Genomic DNA, 23,352 nt, shown 5'->3' on the forward strand with positions numbered 1-23,352 from the left:
TCATGTAGTACAGTAGGTGTGTTATCCAATCTGCCACACTCTTTTTAAAATAAACTTTATTGTTGAAATCAAAATGCAATAACTAAAGAAACAGTGCCATTGAGTGGTAACACTAGAAAACAGCAATGATGTTACATCAAGATAGAATCAAGATTTAAAACAAGGAGAATCAGTCAGAACATGAGGAAAGATGAAAGTTATCTCCGGCTTGATGGTAGCAGAGACATGAACAGAAGCGACCTCCAAGGATCCATAAGTGGTTGCAATGTTTGTAGGGGGGAAACTTAAAGATGCTTCACCAGGTTTAATAGATCTGAGATGGTTATCACTGAACGTGTATCAAAGTGTCAGAGTGATAGAGCCCTGACCATAAGTGTATTTGTTAGATTATAGCTGTGTGACCTGCTTTCTCCTTGGATCAGAAGTAAGGAAGAAGGGAGCGGTAAGTGGTGTGACACTGTCAGTAGAGTCATTTTGGGATATTGCAGGTGTGTGTGAATAAAGAAGACTGACAAGATGGATGACAGTAAGCTGGCGTGTTTGACTTTTGAAGGGGAGCTGACAGAGTACTTTGAGTATGTGTGTTACAAGGTGAAGCCCGACCTGGATTTACCATATGGGCAGTCTGTGAGCATGAAAGGGCCCTCTGCGATTGGAGGGGGGAAAAGTATGCTTTTTTTTTGTCAGGCTCGACAGAAAATAACATAAAGCGTGACCCATTCTCTTGATCCTAATAATTATCCAATCAGAATGAAATAAATGTTGACTCAAACATTATTAAGTCTCATGGTTGATGGTTTTATTGGAGAGGTGGGTGGGCCATTGATGACACCACCAAACAGTGGAGAGTTCCAATTATTTATGAAGAGAGGGTCCGGGAGAAAATTGTGATGAAAGTTTTCATTTTAGACTCGGGCTGCCGAGTATCCAGCATGCTGGAGGGGGTACAAGGCTGCAAGACGCTTTCTCTCACTAACGATGTGCTGACCAGACACCTTCACACTGGTGAAACTGTACCACAGAAGTGAGTCCTAACAACATGTGAGTTAGCGCCAGAGGCTTACAGACAGTGGTTCAGGAAAGAGGGAATACAACTGAGATTTATTTGGACTTGCACAACATCAAGAAGCAACTTTTGATAGGTTGGGGCTAATGTAGTGCATGATTTAAGAAGCTGTGTTGGAGCAGTTCAGTCAAAGCCTGCCAAAGGTCGTGCAAACATGCTTGAATGACGTGCATGTTAAAAACCTTGTTTAAGGCTGCTGAGGCAGCTGATAACTGTGTCCTCACATGTAAGACTGATGGCCTAAAAAAATCAGTGGTCAGGTTAAGAGGACAAGACATTCTGAGAAGCACCACTGTGACAGTGATTGGTGTCCAAGAGTGAACTCCCAGAATGGTGGGTGACAACACAAGAGTTCTGTATTTCCAGGAAATAAGCCTTTTTTCCAGCGAGACATCACCTGTTGTCTTTGGCTACCTGTGTATGAGAGGTTTGTACACAGAGCACAAACAACAATACAGCAAACCACTACCACTGTGTAGCATCCTCTTATATCTCTTATAAAAAAGAGAAATTATAAATGTAGATATTCACGATTTACATATATATGGACATTTACCTGAGAGGTGGACAACACCTATCTGACTATTGGAAGGAACCAGATTCACTGGCCTTTTGTCGCATCGCTTCACTGCAAATGTAAGGCAACTTGGGGTTAGTCCTCTCAGTATTTCTGTTGCTTTGGAAGCATAATGTTATCCGTGTTATCCTTGCTTCAGTCAAACTTGATGTCTTTTTTATATTTCCCCCTTGGCAATAGCTGGATAATTTCAATAAAATATGTAAACAATTGAATAAAAAATGTAGGTTACAAATAGGGTTACATCCAAAGCTTCTGTAACATTCATTTGGCTGCTTTGCATCATTTTGTCTTGCAGGAACAATTTCTTTTGGCATATTTCCGGACAACGCAGGTTGTCAGCACAGCTGCTGGGACAAATTTGATTGCAACTCCATCCATTGAGTGTTGTTTTTGAATGGCTCTCTTGTTTGAATTTGCACCGCCTCTCATCTGCCAATCAAATCAATGTGCATTGCCCGAGACAACCCCAGTCTGCCATGCCTGCGACCAATGTGTCCACATCGAGGCGGGTGGCCATCTTGTCGGAACAAGAAATCCTTTCTCTGCCGGAGATTCAACAATATTTTCTTAGTGGAATCAGAAAATAAATGACATACAAATTCCTGATGGGACAGCACCAAAACATCAAGAATTTCTAAAGGAGTTACAGGAACGTTATTTCTGAGGAGGAGCTCAGAGTAGTTATAAAGAACACCATTACAACTTAATTACAGACATTAATGTTATAGGCTAACACTTTCAAGAAATAAAATTTTATTTTTTGATCAAAATATTGCTTTTTAGCTCCAAAGTCCAGAAGTTGTTCGGTGTGGAGTACAGTAGGTTTGTAGATTTATGCCCAAACTAATAAAGCTTGTTTAAGGAAATTAGAGAGTTTAAGAGTTTACAAACATTGTAATAAAATGCAGTTTAGAAAACATGGCGAGAAATGACAATTCCATTGATGTATTGGTTTTGATACAATCTTTAATTCAGTTTTATTCAAATTGTGCTGTTTTCCATAGGAATTTTGTCAGTGTATGATCCATACATTTACATGCTGGACTATCTACTAACAAACACTGAGCAGTGCTGGTTGGTTGGTTTAAGATTTTTCAATGGTGTAAAAGTTAGATTAGATTTAACACTTCATTAATCCATTTTGGGTGAACTTACACTGTTGTTAGTATTTGCATTACACACAGGCCTGCAATACAGACACATGTAGACACAGGATCTATAATGTCAGTGTGACTAGGCTGCAGCATGTTCGGTGCTCCAAGCACTCAGGGGTTCGGTGCCTCACCCAAGGGCATCTCGACGATGCCCAGCAGGTGAACTAGCACCTCTCCAGCTATCAGTCCACCCTCTGAACCAGCAGAGCTACTGAGGAGCATCTTAACCCAGCATCTCTCCTAACGTGAATGCCAAGAGGTGAAACACTAACTGGAAAATTGGATGTTGAGGAAGACGGACATCCATTAATATGCAACAATACAAAAGAGACAAAGCCTGCTCCCTCGCCACACCAAAAAATGCATCAAGGGTGAGCTCCTCAGCGCTACCCGTATCTATCAGCTCTTAATGAGACAATAATAGTGTACAGGTGTGTGCCTGCCAATGAGAGAGGCAGAGGGCGGAGCTTCAAAGGTGAGGGACAAAGTGGGGTGGTGGTGTTTCCTGTCACATGTAGTTGTGTGCGCTTCGTTTTGGTTTGTTGCTTTTCTGCTCACCCTGTTCCATTTCCAGTGTGATCTGATTGGAGCTGCCTCAGCTTTGCATGTCTGGATATCTTCCTGACTTCCTGTGAATTTAGAGGACAAGAAAACATTTTTCATCATCTCACTCTCCTCTGCTCTTCTTTTTTGGTAAGTCACTGCTGTACTGTATCTTCTGAATTTATTAGCTCTTTCAAACTTCATGAATACCAAATGATTATACAGTATTACTCACTTTCAGTTTGTTTCAATAACATTTAACTAATTTGCCAACATTTTCAGTGACTTTTGTATGCTGAATTTAAGATTAGTTATGAGCAGTAAATGGTGAAGGAATATCTGCCTGCTGGGGATATTAACCAGGCGTTGGACCATATGACAGACTTCCGTAAAGCATAGATTTCTCCCCACATGTCTGCTAAATAAAATCTATGGGTAAAGTTATTCAATATGGCACAAGCTCTTAGTGACTAATCTATCCAAACCGGTCTTCAGCACAACAATAAGTCCCCACTGAGGATTTAAGAAGAACTGAACTGGTATATCTGGTAAGCAGACTGCATGGGGCAACACTGAGCCCATTCCACACTTAGACCAGTGGCACAAAGGTGAAATGTGGGCTATATGAGAAGGTTTTCAGATTACTTATCTTAGTCTGTTTTGTTTCATTTTATCTATAGTAAAGAGACAAAGATGAAGTAGGCCTACTGTTGGTTTGCAAATGTACCTTCCCTTATCTTCTCAACCTAAAGAGCAGTGCACAGCTACCTGTCCAAGGCTTTGTCTCTTGACAGTGTTGATCAGACATTATCCAAAAAGGTGCAGAGCCTCATCTTTAAACTGTTGAGACAAACTACTGGTGTAATTTAAAAAATCAGATGTGTTTCCAATGCACTGATTGTACCTGCATTAACACATACTGAAATATACTGAATCTAATATCTACTAATACCACGCTGTAAAAATACTGTATTACAAGTCCTGAATTAAATTTGTTAGGTAAGTGCAGTTTGTAAGGTTAATCAGGAAAACATACTTTAAATATTAAAAGTTGTTCCAATGTTAAAAAATGTTCCCTGTGTCTGTGCATTAATGTAAGAGAAGGATTTTACTGTTGGAGTTGGCTATAGTGGAGGCAAATTTGAATTATTTCTTATAGGGCTGCAGCTATTATTTTCATTATGGATTGATCTGCGGATTATTTTTCGATCAATTGATTGTTTGGTTTGTAAAAATCCTGAAATGGTGAGAAAATGTCACAATTACCCAGAGCCCAAAATGACACCTTCACAAGGATTATTTTGCCCAACCAACTATTCAAACCTCAAAACTATTAAAGAATAAATTTAAATTATTTAAAAGAAGAAACACATTTGAGAAGCTGGGACTGTGACGTCTCTGCAGTGAAAATAGTTTGCAATTAAGTTTGTGTCAGTCAAACAATCCATTTACTGTTTCAGCTGTACTTGCATAAACTCTCAAGTAGTGTAATTTATAACAACATGTCATATTTTATGAGCTCTTCAGATGTCTTGTGTGCCAAGTTAATCTTAAATTGTAATATAACTATTGAGTAAAGCTGCCAAGTAATTGTTCTGGAATAAAAAAAATGATACTAAAAGAAAATGAAGCAAAGTTCATGTACCTGAGATTTGTACTTAAGTACAGCACATAAGTAAATGTACTTTAACAACTCATTAGCTTCCTTCCATTCTACTGACAAGCCCTGACATTAGCTGACATTAACTTTGTGGGAGACCAGGGAACCAGTTTGGCATCAGTTGACTGAAAGCTTACGGCAGGTCAGGTCAGAGCTTGTGGCTCTCAGGGTGTGTGACCTTTGTGTTTACACTCTCATTCACCTTTACTACAGGCAAGCAAAGTACACAGCTGGAAGAGGCAGGGCTAAGTGCTGGACTACACATTCAAAGCAAGCCAGTCAGCTTCAGTTCAGTCCATTCCACCATGTTCGCTTCAATCATCTTCCTGTGGCTCTGCATTTTCTTCATCATCCTTCAATTCAAGTCCAAGAGGCCCAAGAACTTTCCACCGGGACCCCTCGCCCTGCCGATAGTGGGAAACATTTTACACCTGAGCCTAGAGAACCCCCTGAAGGACTTCGAGAGGGTAACAAAATCTCTTCCACTTACTATTATTAGTGTTTAAAATGTGTCTAAAATGTTTAAATACTTACACTTGTTGCCAGCGTGCTGCTTTTCCTCACAGCTGTAGTTTCAAGAGTTGTAGCACTACACTTTTTTAACCTATTGGCTCTAAGTGTAAAATAAAAGCATGCATGAAGGCCACTGAAATCTTTAATTCCAAGAAGAGAAAGGGTTACTCAGATCAGCACTGCTGTTTTCATGTGGTGACATAACACATTATTGTTGCCTGTACAGAGTTGACTGACAGTGAACTTGGTGTTTGGCCAACCAGAAGTGCAGGTCATGCACACAGGGTGTTTTCTAACCTACGGCCAATACAATGGATCACTCCAAGGTGTTGTTAAGTCAATATCTGTGAGGAGACTTTCAGGTGTCCACTGTCCCTATCATGACAGGGACTGTGGAAAGAGACGCTGCTGCTGATATGTAGTTTTGCTTTGTTTTTCAACCTTCTGAGCACTACAAATAAAATTCCACCCCAGAAGTCCAGAGGTAGTGGCTAACGCCTCAGCATTTATCTCAGTGCTGGCCAAACACAACCAAAACCAAGTGCGTGGCTGCAGAACACAAGCTGTGAGGTGGAGACTCCCCAAGGCCAGATGCAATAGATTCAAACATTGATTATTAGTATGTGCAATTAAATTAATGAAATGACATTTGTGCAGACTAACCTGCCCTCTCTGTAGTAACCAATAGCTGTGCTAGTGTCTTATTATTTTTGAGCTGTGGTGTGTCTGGTTTTGCCATGCTGCAAGCCAAATTCCAATCCATGTGAGATAATGAAGACTGAACTGAATTAAGTAGCAAATAGGTTTTTGTGATTTCAGTGAATTGCCTCTTTAGAGAGTAATATCCATCTAAAGTTATGTGATTATATCTGTATTTTAAACTCTGACATGTCATCTTGTCCCAGCTGAGGAAGTCCTATGGAAACGTCTATAGTCTGTTCATCGGTTCCAGACCAGCTGTGGTCATCAATGGGGTGAAGGCCATGAAGGAGGCTTTGATGAACAACGCCAATGACTTCGCTGGACGACCCCAAGACCTGTTTATCAATGATACCACCCAGAGGAAAGGTAGAGCAGACATGATATGTCGCAATGCAGGGAGCGGGTTATCAAACTTACTCAATTAGAAAAGGTCATCAGACATTCAGGGTATATGTCAGCAATGTGTCTATTTGTTTGCATGTACTCTATGTAGTGATGGGATTGTTACCTGGATAACAATACATCTTTATCTAAAGGTGGGAAAAAGAAGAAAACAAAGGCAAGGATTAAAGTCCATTTATGACTTAACTTTGAGTATGTGCATGTTTGTGCAAGTTAATTTAAACACAAGATACTTGTGCTCAAAAAGAGGATTCATTCTCAGTGAAGAACCTTGGAGCTCTAATCTGCCTCTATACCTGCCAAAGAGCAGTGATTCCTAACACGTCTCAGGGGGTCATCAGGTGGAAACCTCCCTTCAACAGTGTTTCGCCTACTTAGTCCCACTACACCTCCAGGAGGTTAGGCAGTGAACTCCGGCGTCCCAGAGTCACCCCCCCTAGTGCCAGTTCACACTGCTCCTACACAATCCAAACAGCACCGCCACGTTCAACTGACCCAGAGATGCTCCAGGTAGTGGCCAGTACCGATGCTACCATTTAACTATTGCTAATGCTAATGCTAACCGCTAGGAAGAACAGAAGAAGACAATACAGTTCCGATGCTACCATTTAGCTAATGTTACGTGCTAACCGCTACCTGCTAAGAGGAACAGAAGAAGACAATAAAGCTAGATTCACCTATACTGTTAATGTTAATTGCTAGCTACCAATACTAACTGCTAAGATACTATCGTACTCTCACCGCTTTAGCTATTGTTAGCTGCTACAATGCTACCACAGGCCGAGATGCCACATGTAACTGCTGATTGCCACACTACCATCATCTACCCCTGCCTCTCACCAACTGCACCAAGAAAAAGCGGGGTGGGAATACAAACCCTGGTTCGGGTAGGGGATGGAAAATAAAGAGGTAGAGTCAAAAGATGAAAGTAGGGATTGGATACAGACCCTTGTTCGGGTAGGGGGTGGAAAATTTAGAGGGTGCTGAAGGTGGAGGCCTAAACCACAGACTAGATTTAACAGCCTCTTCTAACATTTCCTTCAAGAAGCAGCAAACCCTACCATTTCCTTCAAAAAGCAAACAGAGCAGGAAAACAAACCCTAACATTTCCTTCAAGAAGCAAACAAAACAGGAAAACAACCAAAAAGATCAAAAAACAAGCCAACTCTGTATCTTACCACGCAAACTCACCTGAACAGGCCGCATGGTCCCAAAGAGAGACTCTAGCTGGCCACACCCCCACCTTATCTAAACTTCCTGGTTCTCTTCCTATTGGCAGCGCGAGAAGATGGGGCGGGGAAAGCAGAGCAGAGGAGAGGTGTCTTGTTCAGACTTTAACCTCTTCTCTTGCCGGGTTAGGCATGCATGTCCTCTGCCCCCTCCCCCCTCCCTCACTGTCCCTATTTCACCCCCCAACTACTATTATTTCTCCTGATCCATATCCACTGACTAGACCTAGCAGCCTCATCTGACATCTCCCTCACTGTCTTTCTTAAATTTTGCCCATGCACTCCCAGCTCCCTCAACAGTGAAACAGCTGACCCTGCAACAAAACCTCTACACCCCACTTCAACCGGACAGACCCTGGTCTTCCATCCCCTCTGCTCAGATTCTGTCTTTAAATCTGCATACTTAGTCTTCTTCCTTTCATAAGCTGCCTCCACTGAATTTTCCCAAGGGACTGTTAACTCAATAAAATACACAGTCTTTTTACTCATGGACCATAAGACAATGTCTGGCCTCAGATTACTATAAACTATTTCCTGGGGCACAACTAGCTTTCCTCCCAAGTCGACCTGCATTTGCCAATCATCAGCCCCTACCAGGCAGCCACCTACCTGCTTTCTCCCTGACTTAGCAGCTTTATTTTTCTCCCCCTCTCGAACAAACTGCACATCTAACCTCTCCTTTCTAGAACTTCCAGAATTCACCTGCTTCCTTCTCTCCTCAATGCCTGCGGCTAAGCTTCTCAGCACCTGATTATGCCGCCATGTATACCGGCCTTGTGATAAGCTAATTCTACAACCTGACAAAATGTGCTTTAAACTTGCTGTACCTGAGCAGAGTGGGCACGATCGATCGCCCTGTACCCAGAGACTTAGGTTCTGCGGGGTTGGCAACACATCGTATGTCGCCCCTATCAGAAATTTAATACGGCCTTCCTCCATATTCCACAGGTCCCTCCAACTAAGTTTCCTCTTCTCAACACCTTCCCAATTCAACCATTGTCCCTGTTTGGCTTGACCAACTGCTTTTGCCCCTCTTAACAACTCCTCCTGTCTACGCACCTGTTCCACTACAAGCTTTCTTTTCTCCTTTAGACCTGCTTTATTCCACACTGGTTTGCCTGGGCCAAGCCCCAAGCCTCCCCGGCCAAATTGAACATTTCCTACTATTTCTGCATGCCTAAGAGCTGCCTCTGCCTCCTGCACTGCTGCCCTTGGGTTCCATTTCCTCCCCCCAGAAGGGTTCGGAACCACATTGCTAACTAACATGTCCTTACTCCCAGATAATAAAAGTTCTGTCCTAACCTTAGTGCATTTAAACTCCTCTGTTAGACTGGATACTGGCAGCTGAAGCATTCCTTTCCCATACAAAGCTACATTGCTTAAGCACCTGGGAGCACCCAACCATTTTCTAATATAAGAGCTAACTAGGCTTTCCATTCTCTCTGCTACAGATAATGGGACTTCATATACTGACATTGGCCACATTAACCTAGGGTACAAGCCAAACTGCAAGCACCACAACCTCAGTTTTCCTGGGAGCCCTGATTTATCTATTCTCTCCAGCCCTTCTGCAACATCCTTTCTAAATTGCACAACCTGTTCAACATCATTCAGGTCCACATTGTACCACCGTCCTAGACTCTTAACTGATTTCTCCCTAATTGTTGGGATTTCCTCACCATCTATAGCAAACTTTCTATCACTTACTTTCCCTCTGTATATTGAAATACTCCTTGACTTACTAGGCTTAATCTTCATACTAGCCCACTTGAGATTCTGATTGACTTTATCTAACAACCTCCTTGTACATGGCATTGTTGAAGTTAGCAGTGTCATATCATCCATATAAGCCCTAATTGGTGGAAGACGCATTCCATTCTGCCGTCTCTCTCCACCTACGACCCACTTGGAAGCCCTAATAATTACCTCCATAGCCATTGTGAAAGCTAGCGGGGACACTGTACATCCTGCCATAATACCAACCTCCAATCTTTGCCAGCCTGATACTTGCACACAGTCTGATGTCTTGGAAATATGCTTTCACCAAGTTAACAACTATCTCCGGCACTTTAAAGTAGTCAAAGGAACTCCAAATAAGGTTATGTGGCACTGACCCAAACGCATTAGCCAGATCTAAAAATACAACATTCAAGTCTCTTTTCTCCCTCTTAGCTGTCTGAATCTGATGCCAAATCATGCTAGTATGCTCTAAGCATCCCGCAAATCCTGGTATCCCTGCTTTTTGCACTGTCGTATCTATCATACCATTCCCTTCTAAGTATTTAGCCAGCCTCTGTGCTACGATACTAAAGAAAATCTTTCCCTCAACATTTAGGAGAGAAATCATCCGAAACTGGCTAAGGTCCGATGACTCCTTCTCCTTAGGGATGAAGACACCTCCTGCCCTGCGCCATGCTCTTGGAATACTTTGTTTCTCCCAAACTATTCTCAGGTATCTCCATAGTGTCCTTAAGATGCCAGGTGCACTCTTATAGACACGGTAGGGGACTCCATTAGGCCCTGGGGCCGAAGAAGCCTTTGCACGCCTAACCACCTCCACCACTTCTCTCCACCTAGGTGGGCTCACATCCATCTCCTGCTCCATTTCCCCTAATGGTGGCATGTCAGGTGGAAGACCTATGTTCCTATTCTCCTTTGAATCTGAATACGTCGACTTCAAATACTGTTCAATCTCTGATTTCGTTGCCTTAAGTTGCCCTCCTTTTTCTTGATTAAACAAGCCTTTCACAAAATTAAAGGGGTTCCTAAAAAATGCTGACCTTGCACGTTCCTTCTTCTTTCTCTTCTCCCTAAGGTGTTCTGCCCTTCTGAGTACTGCTAACCTGCTTCTCAGTTCCTCCTGCAACACCTTAATTCCCTCCCTTTCTTCTTCTGTCGCCTTCCTCCACTGCTTTCTTAACTGCCTCCTTTCCTTTACTAACTTCTCTATTTCTCTTTGCCGCCTAGACTTGCCGACCTGCACCCTCTCGCCTTTCCTTTTGACAAGCACCCCAAATCTCTCTCGACCATAGGAGTAGATCACATCTCCAATTTTATCCAATTTCTCCACTACATCTCCTCTAAGCCTGCTTAATATGACTGATAAATCTCTATCAACTGCCTCCCACTCTTTGCTATCATTAGCCCTCGGCCACCTAACTCTAGCTTTCTGCTCCATGCTTCTCTCCTTGGCTGGCCTGTTGCCCTCAACCCCAACTGCATCCCCTCTCCGTACCTCCTCCTCTCCAGGGATAGTGTTACTGATATCCTGCGAACTGTGGTTTTCTACCTGTCGCTGGACTTCATCCGACTGATTCGACTGACTTCTCAAGAAATACTGGTCGATGCGGCCACTCTGCCCTTCCACCGCTAAACACTTCCTCCTTCCCTGATGAGTTCTAAGGCCTCGGATTGATGTTATCTTCTGCCAGCCACATGGGCAAACTTGAAGCTTCTTATCCTCTGCTGCACAACTTTTGCTCTCCTTAGTTGCCTTCCCTGTCACCTGAGTACTGCTACCTCTGGCCCTAAGAGATGGGTCCGTGCCCCCATCCCTCACTGAGTCATGTATCCAAGGCATAGTCATATCCGTTATCCTGTTCGTTACCATGCAATCCACCTGTGAGTCATCTTCCACCCCTGCTCTCGCTGACTCTTGGGGTATTTTCCTTATATTGGTTGTAGCTAAGTCTGGTTGTAGCAAGGTTAAGGCTTGCCACTGCTGCCATGGGTTGCTAGCCCATACCAGCACCTGTGGGGTCTTTTCCCTCCTGTCAGCTGTCTTTCCAAGCAGTCACATGGTCTTTCCCTTGTTGTCAGCTGCTCTATTCACAACAGTCACTAGCCAAGCTAGTTGTGAGTTAATTTAAACACAAGATACTTGTGCTCAAAAAGAGGATTCATTCTCAGTGAAGAACCTTGGAGCTCTAATCTGCCTCTATACCTGCCATATATATAATTCAGTTTGGCAGAACATAGGGAGGTATGGCTTTAGCTGATAACTGTTAACTCAACAACCAGGCAGTAAATCAGTTGTCAAGCTTGTCTGCATGTGCACGGAGAGAAATGCATTAATTAACAACAAGTCTCCACAAGTGTCATGAAAAACAGGCTGTCAGAGAGGCAACTCTCAATGTGATCACACTGAATATGTGGGCCAAGGGGAGCATCTGTCTTGCATAACAATGAAAATCTGGCTGCCAGTCTGTCTGGATGCCATAACGTTTCCAAAGTCCATTATTGAGAGTAGAAGTGCATCAGATAAGATTGGAGCAATAGCATCCATCACCATCAATATGTTGGGATGGCAAGTGGATATTGATAAGAATGCTTCAGTACACAGACCTTCATCAGATTCCCTCGCAAATGACATTAGAGGATCCAGTTTCCTTCGTGCTTTTTTTCAAGGTAATGCAGGATAAACAAGGTGTTGTGGAAATGAGGGACAGCCAGGTCCTTTATATATCCCCAAAAGACCAATGTGACCAAAAGTTCCCGTGGTTCCAAAACATACAATGCGAAACCCAGCACAATGACCAACAGACAGGCGAGACAACAAAAACAACCAAAAACAAAATCTTCAGTGGAGATCTCTAAAAAGGCTGGCCTATAAAAATGTGTTTTTAGAAGCTGCTTGAAATAATCCAAAGATTCAGATCTGATAAATGGGGGAAGATGATTCCAGAGGGTTGGGGCTAAAACAGCAAAGGCTCAGTTTTTTGTTTTGCAGTTTAAGCGGGGCCACGATTAGAGGAACGAGGAGATCAGAAATGTAACCTGGGGCAAAGTCACAGACAGATGTATGAAGACTCAACAGGATCTGGAGTTTATTCTGAATTTCACAGGAAGCCAATGGAGGGAATCAAGAACGGAGTAGTTAATACCACATATTGTTAAGAATATGTTATTACAACACAAAATATCATTTTTAATGCTCAGCTACCTTTCACAAATTTACCCAAACACAGTGGGTGCTTGGCATTATAGGAAAGATAATACTGAAACAGATCTGGGACACTGAGCCCCCCCAGTACATCTCAGTACACCTGTGAATATTTCATTTCTTCTACGCTAGCAGCTAATAATACAGGACTGATCAAAGGCCTTTTCTGCCTCATGTGATGCAGCAGTGACTTGGACAGTTCCTCATAATGTGAAATAGCTGTTGCATACTGTTTTTTGACTGTAATATTTTGAGAAAGTAATGTAATCTCACACGGTATGCTCTCTGTGTCTCTACACCTGTTGTTGTAGGAGTCATTCTGGCAGATTATGGCACTAGCTGGAAGGAGCACCGTCGCTTTGCCCTGATGACGTTGAGGAACTTTGGTCTGGGGAAGAATTCCATGGAGGAGAGGATTCATGGGGAGATACAATACGTCATTAAAACAGTGGAAAAGAGCGTTGGTAGGTCATCATTATTTGGTGACACTGATATTTGGGCACCACATATATTCTAATATTAATTCAGAATATTACAAGGTCTATTTTGATCGCACATCCATTAATGTTAATGTGGATTTCAAAGAGGGCTCCTTACCACTCTCTGCTCACTGTATGAGTTTGTGTTGCCACGTTTGCAGTGTGTTATTGATAGTTTAATATTATTTTCTTTTCTTGTGTGATGCTGCATTATACTTTAGTCTGCATTATTTATTTTCCAGGTAAAACCTTGAGTCCTCAAGTGATGTTTCATAATGCGGCCTCCAACATCATCTGCCAGGTCCTGTTTGGTAAACGTTTTGAGTACGAGGATGAGTTCATCAGAGTGATTGTTCAGTGCTTCACTCAGAATGCCAAGTTAGCCAATGGACCATGGGCGATGGTGAGTCAACGCATGTTCCAAAAGTTACAACCCAGCCTCGGAAATATCAACAGGAGTAAGGGTCTACAGCCATGATAAGAGTTCTGTGGGGCTGCACTGAGGCACAGGGGTGCTTTGAGCTAAATGCTAACTTTAGCATACTAATTCTTATCTAACATGCTCACAGTGACAATGCTAGTATGCCAATGGTTAGCGCAGATAGTGTCTACCATATTCACCATTTTAATTTAGCATGTTAGCATGCTAACTTGTTAAATGGCACTAAAGAAAACGGCTGAGGCTGACGGGACTGTGTTTCATTTTGCAGGTTTTTGATTGTTTTAGGTATTTGAAAGTATTACAGTTCATCCTGGCGATCTAGTAATTGTAGAGGAAAAGTCAGGATATCAGGCGTTTTAAAAGCCTAAGATAGCTGAACTCTGTGTGCTGTGGAACATTTTTTGTGAGAAAGAACATTGTTCTGACACTTGGTGGCGCTGATACGTGTGTCACACTCACCTGCACAGTGCAACAGGGCACACTGAAGATTAAGGTTTGGATAAGAGGGTTATGCCACCTTATTTAATTGTTGTTAGTCAGTTTAGAGCATTTCATGCCAGGAAGCAGAATCTGCATGTTTGAAGTCAAATAAACTAATGATGTGTTCTTGATTTGTTTTATTCTTCACAGCTGTATGACTCTTTTCCCTTCATTCGGAAGCTGCCACTGCCCTTCAACAAGGCCTTTAAGAATGTTGAGGTATGTTAACTGGGCCTAGAAATGTATTGTACATATTTATTTATTTTTTAAAATGTAATCATATAGGATTCAGAAAAAAAGCCAGAATTAGAAATTTAATTCAAATGTTATCATGAAATGTGAACTTTAATTTTTTTTTCTACCAACCAACCAACACATAAGCACTTTGTCAGTGGAAAGAAAAAAGTTAATTAAGACAAATTCTGAATGTTGGCTTTCAGATTTGTCAGAGTCTTGCGAAACGCTTGCTGGCTGAGCACAAGAAAACCAGAGTCCCTGGAAAGCCGCGAGACTTTGTTGACTGCTATCTGGATGAAATGGACAAGGTGTGTGCACGTGTGTGCATGCAGGGTTAAAAGAGTCAGCATGCCTGTTTATCACTAAGTATAATTACCCTTAAAGTGTGTTTATCTTAAAAAAAAATCATTTCCCTCTCTTTAGAGAGGCGATGATGGTTCCTCATTTTCAGAAGAACAGCTGAGTATGTATGCCCTCGACCTTCACTTTGCTGGGACTGACACAACCTCCAACACCCTGCTTACCGGTTTCCTCTACCTTACGACCTACCCACACATACAAGGTATGCTGCACTTAGAAATTGTGGTTATTACTTTAGTGTCAATGGCTCTACCAAGGTCTTTTTAGCTAAAATTTGAATCCACACATCCATCATTTTTCTGTACCTTAGAATTCTTTCCATGAACATCATAAACGGAAAAGACATTTTTCAAAGAAGGCATGTCAAATGTCAGCTGTGGAACAAACCTATCAGTGACAAGACCAATAACAAGAGCCTGAGAACAACCAATGATACACCTGACTTCCTGAAGCTTGCGTATTGTTTTTTGTGTTTGTGTTGGTCTGTTTGCTTGTTAATCTATAAGTTCATTAGCATCCATAGTATCCATCATTCAGTTTACTGTTCTTCTGGCCGTTTAACCCATTGTTCTGGTTTCCTTTCCTCCATTTAATTGCTTCATTCACCCAGTTTCAGTCGTTTTTCGTGTAACTTTTAATCCTCTGTAACGGGAGATTGTGGCAGTTATCACATTCCTCTGCTCCCTCTCAGAACGTTGTCAACAGGAGATAGACAAGGTGTTGGAAGGGAAGGATCTGGCCACTTTTGACGACAGACACCACATGCCTTATGTGCAGGTATATCCGATTTCTCAGATTTCACTTTTTATGTCATGTAGTCTGAGTGGCATATTCGTTAGCACATGATACAAGGTCTCAAGCTAACACTAAAGCCAGAATCAGGCTATGTTGAGGTCCTTGCTGCTCTGCTTATATTAGAGGCCCTCTAATACACACAGAGCAGATGGTCAAATAAAAATTGGTCTGTTTTTGCCTGTTTGTGAGCATATTACTGGTGGCTTCCTGTATTGCAAGTTTGCTTTTCTGTGGCTGAGCTTCTTAGAGCCTGCATTGTTTTTCTTCTGCCGTCATATCAAACATAAGAACATGTTGTTTAAATCCCTCTTCATCCAGGCTATGATCCACGAAGTGCAGAGGATCGCCAACACTGTCCCACTCAGTGTCTTCCACTCTACGACTAAAGACGCAGAGCTCATGGGATATTCCATTCCCAGAGTAAGAAGCAATTGATGTGTAATAGTTTTTGGCACTAGTGGCAGTAGAGTTAAGTGTTGTGGTAAGAAACCTCTCAGTATTGTAAAGCTTAATGCGGAAAACACACTTTGTTCCAGTGTTGCAAGTGGAGACAATGTATAAGGTAACCTCTGCAGTTGAGACTTTTCTACCAATTTGAATACGCATGTAGTCACAATTTGCCTGTTTTTACTGATTGTACGAAAACCGTTTTTCCAGATAACCATCCTGTAAATCTTAAGCTCTTACAATTTTTTTCTGCTTTCATTTCTCCTCAGGGTACACTAATCATCCCTAATCTGACCTCTTTGCTGAGTGAGGAGGGGCAGTGGAAATTCCCTCATGAATTCAACCCTGAAAATTTCCTCAATGACCAGGGAGAGTTTGTCAAACCAGAGGCCTTCATGCCTTTCTCCGCAGGTATGAGCACATAAGAAACAAACAGTATGGGCCTTATTGTGTCCCACCTGCAGTGGCATGCACGACAGGGTGATCGTCATCCAGGTCATGTTACTTCTAAGGTTTTTCCTCTTGAAGGGTGGCCCACCCATTGTTAGTCTATTGACCCATTTACACCCTGGCCCATGTGACCTTAAGGACTCACATGATAGCCAGACGGGTCCATGACCCTGCAAGAGGATAAACACCTGAGAATTCATACTGGTGTGAAGGGGTGGGGTTTTTCCACCCAACCATCATGCAAGTCATCAGGGTCACCTGGCTCTTGGTGTGAATGCCTGGGGAGGGGTCTTAGTACAGCATTTTTTAAGTGGCTGATAAGTGATGTCTTAGGCCACCCCCCCGGTTCAGTTTGACATGGATTAGATAGAGCACATATGTCAAACTGATTCCATAAAGGGCTGTGTGGCTGCAGGAAAACCCGCATAACCCTTTTATGGACTCAGTTTGACATGCCTGAGATAGTGTCCCTTGTCCTTCAGATGTAGATGGACTGCTGAGTCCTGAACCAAAGTGTTGGCTGTTTGTTTTGGGAAACAAAGCAACAGCTCCACAAACGCAACACCTAACCAACAATGTACATATTCTGGCCAGGGAAGAAACGTCTTCTCCAACCTCAAGCAAGTCCGGCTGCCTTTTGGAAAAAACCTTAGAATGACAGGGTGAGTTTAACCGCACTTGCCGATGACTTTGCGGTCCTCTTTATGTCTCAGGTCCTCGTATGTGTCTCGGAGAGGGTCTGGCTCGTATGGAGCTCTTCCTCGTCATGGTGACGCTGTTGAGGAAGTTTAAGTTCACCTGGCCCGAGGACGCAGGAGAGCCGAACTACACACCAGTCTATGGGGTCACTCTGACTCCCCAACCTTATCGCATGAAGATCCAACTCAGGGCGGCGCAGTAAGGAGGTCTGCAGACGTGTAGCAGAAAGAGTGGAGACTCTATAACCAGTTAGCCAACAACCAGCTAACATGTTAAGCTACCTAACATGCAGCCTTTGTAAGTTGCATCAAATAACAACCAAACCAGCTTCCTCCGTTACCTTACCTTAATAATCATCATAATGTACACCTCTCTATATTACCAGCTAATGCCAATCACTATAAACAAGCATGCAAAAAACATCAGGGATGCTGATACCCTGTGAACTTTGGTTACTAGTCTGTCACCAGACTTCACCCACCTGATCTGACTGACGACGTCCCCTCTCAAGACAAAAAGCAGCATCAGCTCTTTCAGCAAGTGCCGTTGTGCTAGTGTCATGTTCTTTGATATGTATATTTACTGCTTACGCATGTATTCCTGGCATGTATTGATATATAATTGATTTGTAGCTGTGTCACATTCCTTGTAATCGTGTTCTAGAATCGTGATTTAATCATATGCATGAATGAGATGGAAAAATAAAATGCAATATCAGTGATAGAGGTCTCAGCTGCCGTTGCTGCCCATGCAAACTTTGTTGTTTTGCAAAGGCTTCATAAATGTACTGCTCTAAAGGATGTAGGCTACTAAATGAACATAATTCATACATAAACAATTGAACATGTTCTGCATCTTTATTGTTTAAACCTGCATTTGATGAAAAGTTGTAAAATATCTCCTGTATGCATTACATTTTTGAGCCAACCATGAAGGGCAGTGGTTAGTGTGATACTTTTCTTCCTTTTGTTTTTTGTGGTTTCTTTAAAAGTCGGTGGCAAAAGTAAAATTATCCTGGTTTAACCACAGACTGTACACAAAGTAGGCAGTTTGTATAATAAAACAAATTGGAGGTGTTAACAACCATGTGTCAAGGTTCACAGCTTTAACCAATAAACTACTACTGAGAGCCTTTACTGTCTTTTAAGAATACTGTTGAGTAATAATTACTTATGCCCTTAAGGTATTTGGGCAGCATTTAGCAAAATAGATTATACATTTCCAGAACAGGGTTGAGGAAAAGGCGTCCATCCCTCTCAGACTGAGTCTGTGGTTGTACTGGGCAGTGTCCAGGTTTGAATGTGTGACTTCCTCTCGGTGAGACTTCTCTGAATAAATAAAGGTTTAAAAAGATGGATTGGTAGTTACTTCATGGTTGTGTTCAGTTGCAGAAGGTCCAATCCGCACCACCTAACAAAGTCATCCACCAGGCCTGTTTTCTACCTCCTGTTGTCCACTCCACAATGGCAGAGTCAGCGATCCTCTGCAGGTGGCATCACTTGTCAGAGGTCAGAGTCAGAGGTGTAGACAGACAGTGAGAGTAGAAAAGTACTGGCTGGGCAGGTGATGAATAAAATGACAGCAGGTAAGAGACTGGGGACATTGTGACAAAAAAACAAAAGTGAAGGCCAAATATGATGTATGACCACAATTATGGGGCCACAGACATTGGAAAGTTGCTCACATAGGTCTGAGGATTGAGGCATGTCCAGGGGGGAATTTTATTTGATGTGTCTCTGATAACTGACTCTTATCTACTGGTTGCTGCTCAGCTGTTTATGGGGGCTCTGAGGGTCAAAACGCAACAACATTTCACAAAAGGACCATTACATAAGAATAGATGCACCAAATACCATTGTGTCTTGACCTTTATGTTCACTTAAGGTATTCAGGTCAAATCAGGTTATTTAGTAAACTTGGTATCTGAAGTAAATCTGCAGGTTGTGGCGGTTGGTATTGTCTGTGCTGTTATTTTGAAGGTCCATTTCCTGTGTTCTGTTTTGTGGGCTGTAACTTTACGTTTTGTTTTCCTGAGGCTCCCTTCCCCCCCGATGCGTCGAGGAGTGTTTGGGCACACCTGAGTTCACTTCAGGAGATTAGGACGCCTATTTAACCTCTGCGGAGTGACTCCTCGACGCCAGAGTATACTTCCACGTACCGTGGTATCAGTTGGTCTCAGTCTCCTGTGGTATAGTACGTTTTGATAGCTTGCTGAACTTTTTTGATTAATTGTTTGTCTCTTCTCTTTTTGTTCCAGTGCCTCCCTTGCCCACACAGCCCAGCACTCTCTGGACCTCTCTGAGTTCGTGTTTTGTTTGGACCTCACGCTGCCAGCGATTGTTTCAGTTATTGCCTGTTGTTGCAAAATAAACTTTTGTTAACCTTCTCCGTTTCCGCTCCTGGGTCTCTCTCTGCACCCGCCGTCACAGAATACTCTGGCCAAACATGGACCCAGCGGATTCGGACCCCTTTCGAGCGGCGCTCGCCCATCAAGGACTACGTCTCGGCCAGCACGAGGACATGCTGCGGGGAGTAATGGAGGCAGTACAAGGTCTCAGCGTCCAAGTCCGTGACCTCACCGCTTACCTCAGCCGCACGGACACCCGTGGCTCTCCTTCCTCCCCAAGTCCCACACCAGCGCCACCCCCACCGGCAACCGCTGCAGCCCAATCTACCTCTCTGTCTGTCTCTCAGCGTGAGCCGTATGTGCCGGCCCCCGAACCCTTTTCAGGTGAAGTTGGTAATGCTGGGGGGTTTATCTTGCGCTGTTCACTAGTATTTGATCAACAACCCCTTAGTTATCCTTCTGATAGAGCTAAGATAGCTTATACAGTTAATTTGTTACGGGGCAGGGCAGCGCAGTGGGCTACAGCGTTATGGAAACAGCACTCCCCCATTCTCTCGTCTTTCGACAGTTTCTCGAGGGAACTTAGTCGTATTTTTGATCATTCACGACAGGGGCAGGAAACTGCTAAACGCCTATTCTCCTTGGCGCAGGGAGCGAGATCAGTGGCAGATTACTCTATTGACTTCCGTATCGCAGCTTCAGAGAGCGGGTGGGGGGAGTTAGAGCTACGAGGTGTTTTCTTACGGAGTCTTTCTAGTGAGTTAAAGGACGAATTAGCTTCCAGAGATGAACCCGATTCCTTAGAGTCATTAATCTCCCTCGCCATACGCATAGATAACCGCTTGAGAGAAAGACAGAGAGAGAAAGCCCAGACTCGCCTCTCTCATGTTCACGAGCCAGCTTCCCTCGCTCCCCCTTCAGCCAGTGGCGGATCCTCCGGCCACTCCGCTGCTCCCTCCACGTCCTCCTCTCACCCTTCGGAGCCCATGCAGTTGGGTCGGACCCGTCTCCACCCCAGCGAGCGGCAGCGACGTTTCAGCCAGCGGCTCTGTATCTACTGTGGCCAGGGAGGTCATTTTCTCGCTAACTGCCCTCAGACGCCAAAAGGGCAGGCTCACCCGTGACGGAGAGCGCACTGGTGAGTCAGACATCCCCTAATCCCAGCTCTCCCTCCCGTATTACCGTGCCCTCCTGTCTGCTTTGGGGTCGTGAGTCGCTTCCCATGAGGGTCCTGATTGACTCAGGGGCAGACGAGAGCTTCATCCACACCGAACTAGCCACCCAGCTTAAGCTCCCCCTTGAATCCCTCCCGGTGCCCAGAAATGTAACCGCCTTAGACGGCCGACGTATAGCTCAGGTCACTCAACGTACGGTCCCGGTCACGCTCATAATCTCTGGGAATCATAGAGAAGACATCCAATTCTTCGTCATTCCTTCCCCTCAGATTCCCCTGGTGTTGGGCCTCCCCTGGTTGCTTAAACATAACCCCCAGATAGACTGGACTACAGCTAGTATCTCCACCTGGAGCCCATTCTGTCATGCCCACTGTCTTCGTTCGGCCAACCCCTTTTCTTCCCGTGTTTCTCCACCACCTCCCACGCCCCCTGTCCTTACCTCCGTGCCTCCCGAGTACCATGACCTAGCCCCTGTGTTCAGTAAAGAGTTAGCCCTGTCCCTGCCTCCTCATCGCCCCTACGATTGCTCCATAGACCTCCTCCCTGGTGCTCCTCTCCCTTCTAGTCGGCTGTATAACCTGTCACGCCCCGAGAGGGAAGCCATGGAGACATACATCCAGGATTCTCTAGCCTCTGGACTCATCCGCCCCTCATCCTCTCCGTTAGGGGCTGGCTTCTTTTTTGTTAAGAAGAAGGACGCCTCCCTTCGCCCCTGCATCGACTTCCGTGGACTTAACGACATCACCGTTAAGAACAGGTACGCTCTCCCTCTCATCGACCCCTCCTTCGAACCACTCTGCTCCGCCACCATCTTCTCCAAGCTTGATCTGCGTAACGCTTATCACCTCGTCCGGATAAAGGAGGGTGATGAGTGGAAGACAGCTTTCAACACACCGTTAGGTCATTTCGAATATTTAGTCATGCCTTTTGGTCTCACCAACGCCCCCGCTGTCTTCCAGGCTCTCATTAACGATGTCCTCAGAGACATGTTAAACCGGTTTGTTTTCGTTTATTTAGATGACATATTGATTTTCTCTCGAGATCTTGAGGAACATAGACAGCATGTAAGACTAGTGCTTCAGAGACTTCTTGAGAATAAATTGTTTGTTAAAGCGGAGAAGTGCGAGTTTCACTCTGACTCAGTGGGTTTCCTCGGCTATATCATCGCCAAGGGTCAGCTAAGACCCGATCCTGCCAAGATCCAAGCTGTCACGGATTGGCCCGTTCCCACCACCCGGAAGGAGTTGCAGAGGTTTCTCGGCTTCGCTAACTTCTACCGCAGATTTATCCGTGACTACAGTAAGGTAGCTCTTCCCCTCACTAGACTTACTTCTGTGAAAATCCCCTTCCAGTGGTCTCCCGATTCCCAACAGGCTTTCGCCCAGCTTAAAGCACTGTTTACCTCTGCCCCGGTGCTCAAACACCCCGATCCCACTCGTCAGTTCGTGGTCGAGGTGGACGCTTCCGACTCCGGTGCTGGTGCCATCCTCTCCCAGAGAGACCCTCAGACTCATAAACTGCATCCCTGTGCTTTCTTTTCCCGCCGCTTATCCCAGGCCGAGCGGAATTACGACGTCGGGAATAGAGAGTTGCTGGCTGTGGTTTGGGCGCTTCAAGAATGGAGGCACTGGCTGGAGGGCGCTACGGTTCCCTTTTTGATCTGGACTGATCATAAAAACCTCGCCTACTTACGCACCGCGAAGAGGCTTAATCCCCGCCAAGCCAGATGGGCTCTGTTTTTGAGCCGGTTCAATTTCACCCTCTCCTATCGCCCCGGCTCCCGTAACACTAAGCCCGACGCCCTGTCCCGTCTCTATGCCCCTCCCCTGGACTCGGAACATCAGGATGTCATCCTCCCGCCGGCTTGCATCGTGGGGATGGCTACATGGGAGATCGAATCCCTCGTGCTCCAGGCGCAGAAGCAACAACCGGACCCTGGTTCCGGTCCCCCCGATCGCAAGTTTGTCCCGGATTCGGTCCGGTCGCAAGTTCTCCAGTGGGCTCACTCCTCTAGACTTACCTGTCACCCTGGTTTCCACCGCACCCTCCAGTTCCTCCGTCAGAGCTTCTGGTGGCCGAGGATGTACCGCGACACCCGTGCATTTATTGCCGCTTGCTCAGTCTGTGCCAGGGGAAAAGCTTCTCATCATCCCCCTGCGGGGTTACTGCACCCCTTGCCCGTCCCAAGCCGCCCATGGTCTCACATCGCCGTGGACTTTGTTACTGGTCTTCCTCCATCTGAAGGTAACACTGTCATCTTAACTATTATTGATCGCTTTTCCAAGTCTGTGCATTATGTTCCCCTGCCTAAACTGCCTTCTGCCCTCGAGACTGCTAGTCTACTCGTGACTCATGTGTTCAAGCTTCACGGAATTCCCCTCGACGTGGTCTCGGACCGGGGTCCACAGTTCGCTTCCCAGGTGTGGCAGGAGTTCTGTAAGGCGGTGGGGGCCACGGCAAGTCTGTCCTCTGGTTACCATCCCCAGAGTAACGGCCAGACAGAGCGAGCTAACCAACATCTGGAGTCCGCTCTTCGCTGCGTGGCTGCTCATCATCCCGTCTCTTGGAGTACACACCTGCCTTGGATAGAATATGCCCACAACTCCCTCTCCTGTTCGGCCACAGGTATGTCACCGTTTCAGTGCTGTTT

At 44.6% G+C, this 23,352-nt stretch overlaps 1 protein-coding gene across 1 annotated transcript; it reads left to right on the plus strand.

Annotated features, from left to right (window-relative positions):
• The first annotated feature begins 5,293 nt into the window (after positions 1-5,293).
• On the plus strand, positions 5,294-17,382 carry LOC121608583 (cytochrome P450 2J6-like). The gene is made up of 11 exons (XM_041939917.1): positions 5,294-5,470; positions 6,422-6,584; positions 13,103-13,255; positions 13,513-13,673; positions 14,343-14,411; positions 14,633-14,737; positions 14,853-14,991; positions 15,481-15,566; positions 15,903-16,004; positions 16,301-16,442; positions 17,195-17,382. Exons 1-11 carry the CDS (start codon positions 5,309-5,311, stop codon positions 17,380-17,382), a joined length of 1,470 nt encoding a protein of 489 aa, XP_041795851.1. The 5' UTR covers positions 5,294-5,308.
• Positions 17,383-23,352: the final 5,970 nt, after the last annotated feature.

The sequence above is a fragment of the Chelmon rostratus genome, chromosome 6 (genome assembly GCF_017976325.1).
Source record: "Chelmon rostratus isolate fCheRos1 chromosome 6, fCheRos1.pri, whole genome shotgun sequence".
Classification (NCBI taxonomy): Eukaryota; Metazoa; Chordata; class Actinopteri; order Chaetodontiformes; family Chaetodontidae; genus Chelmon; species Chelmon rostratus.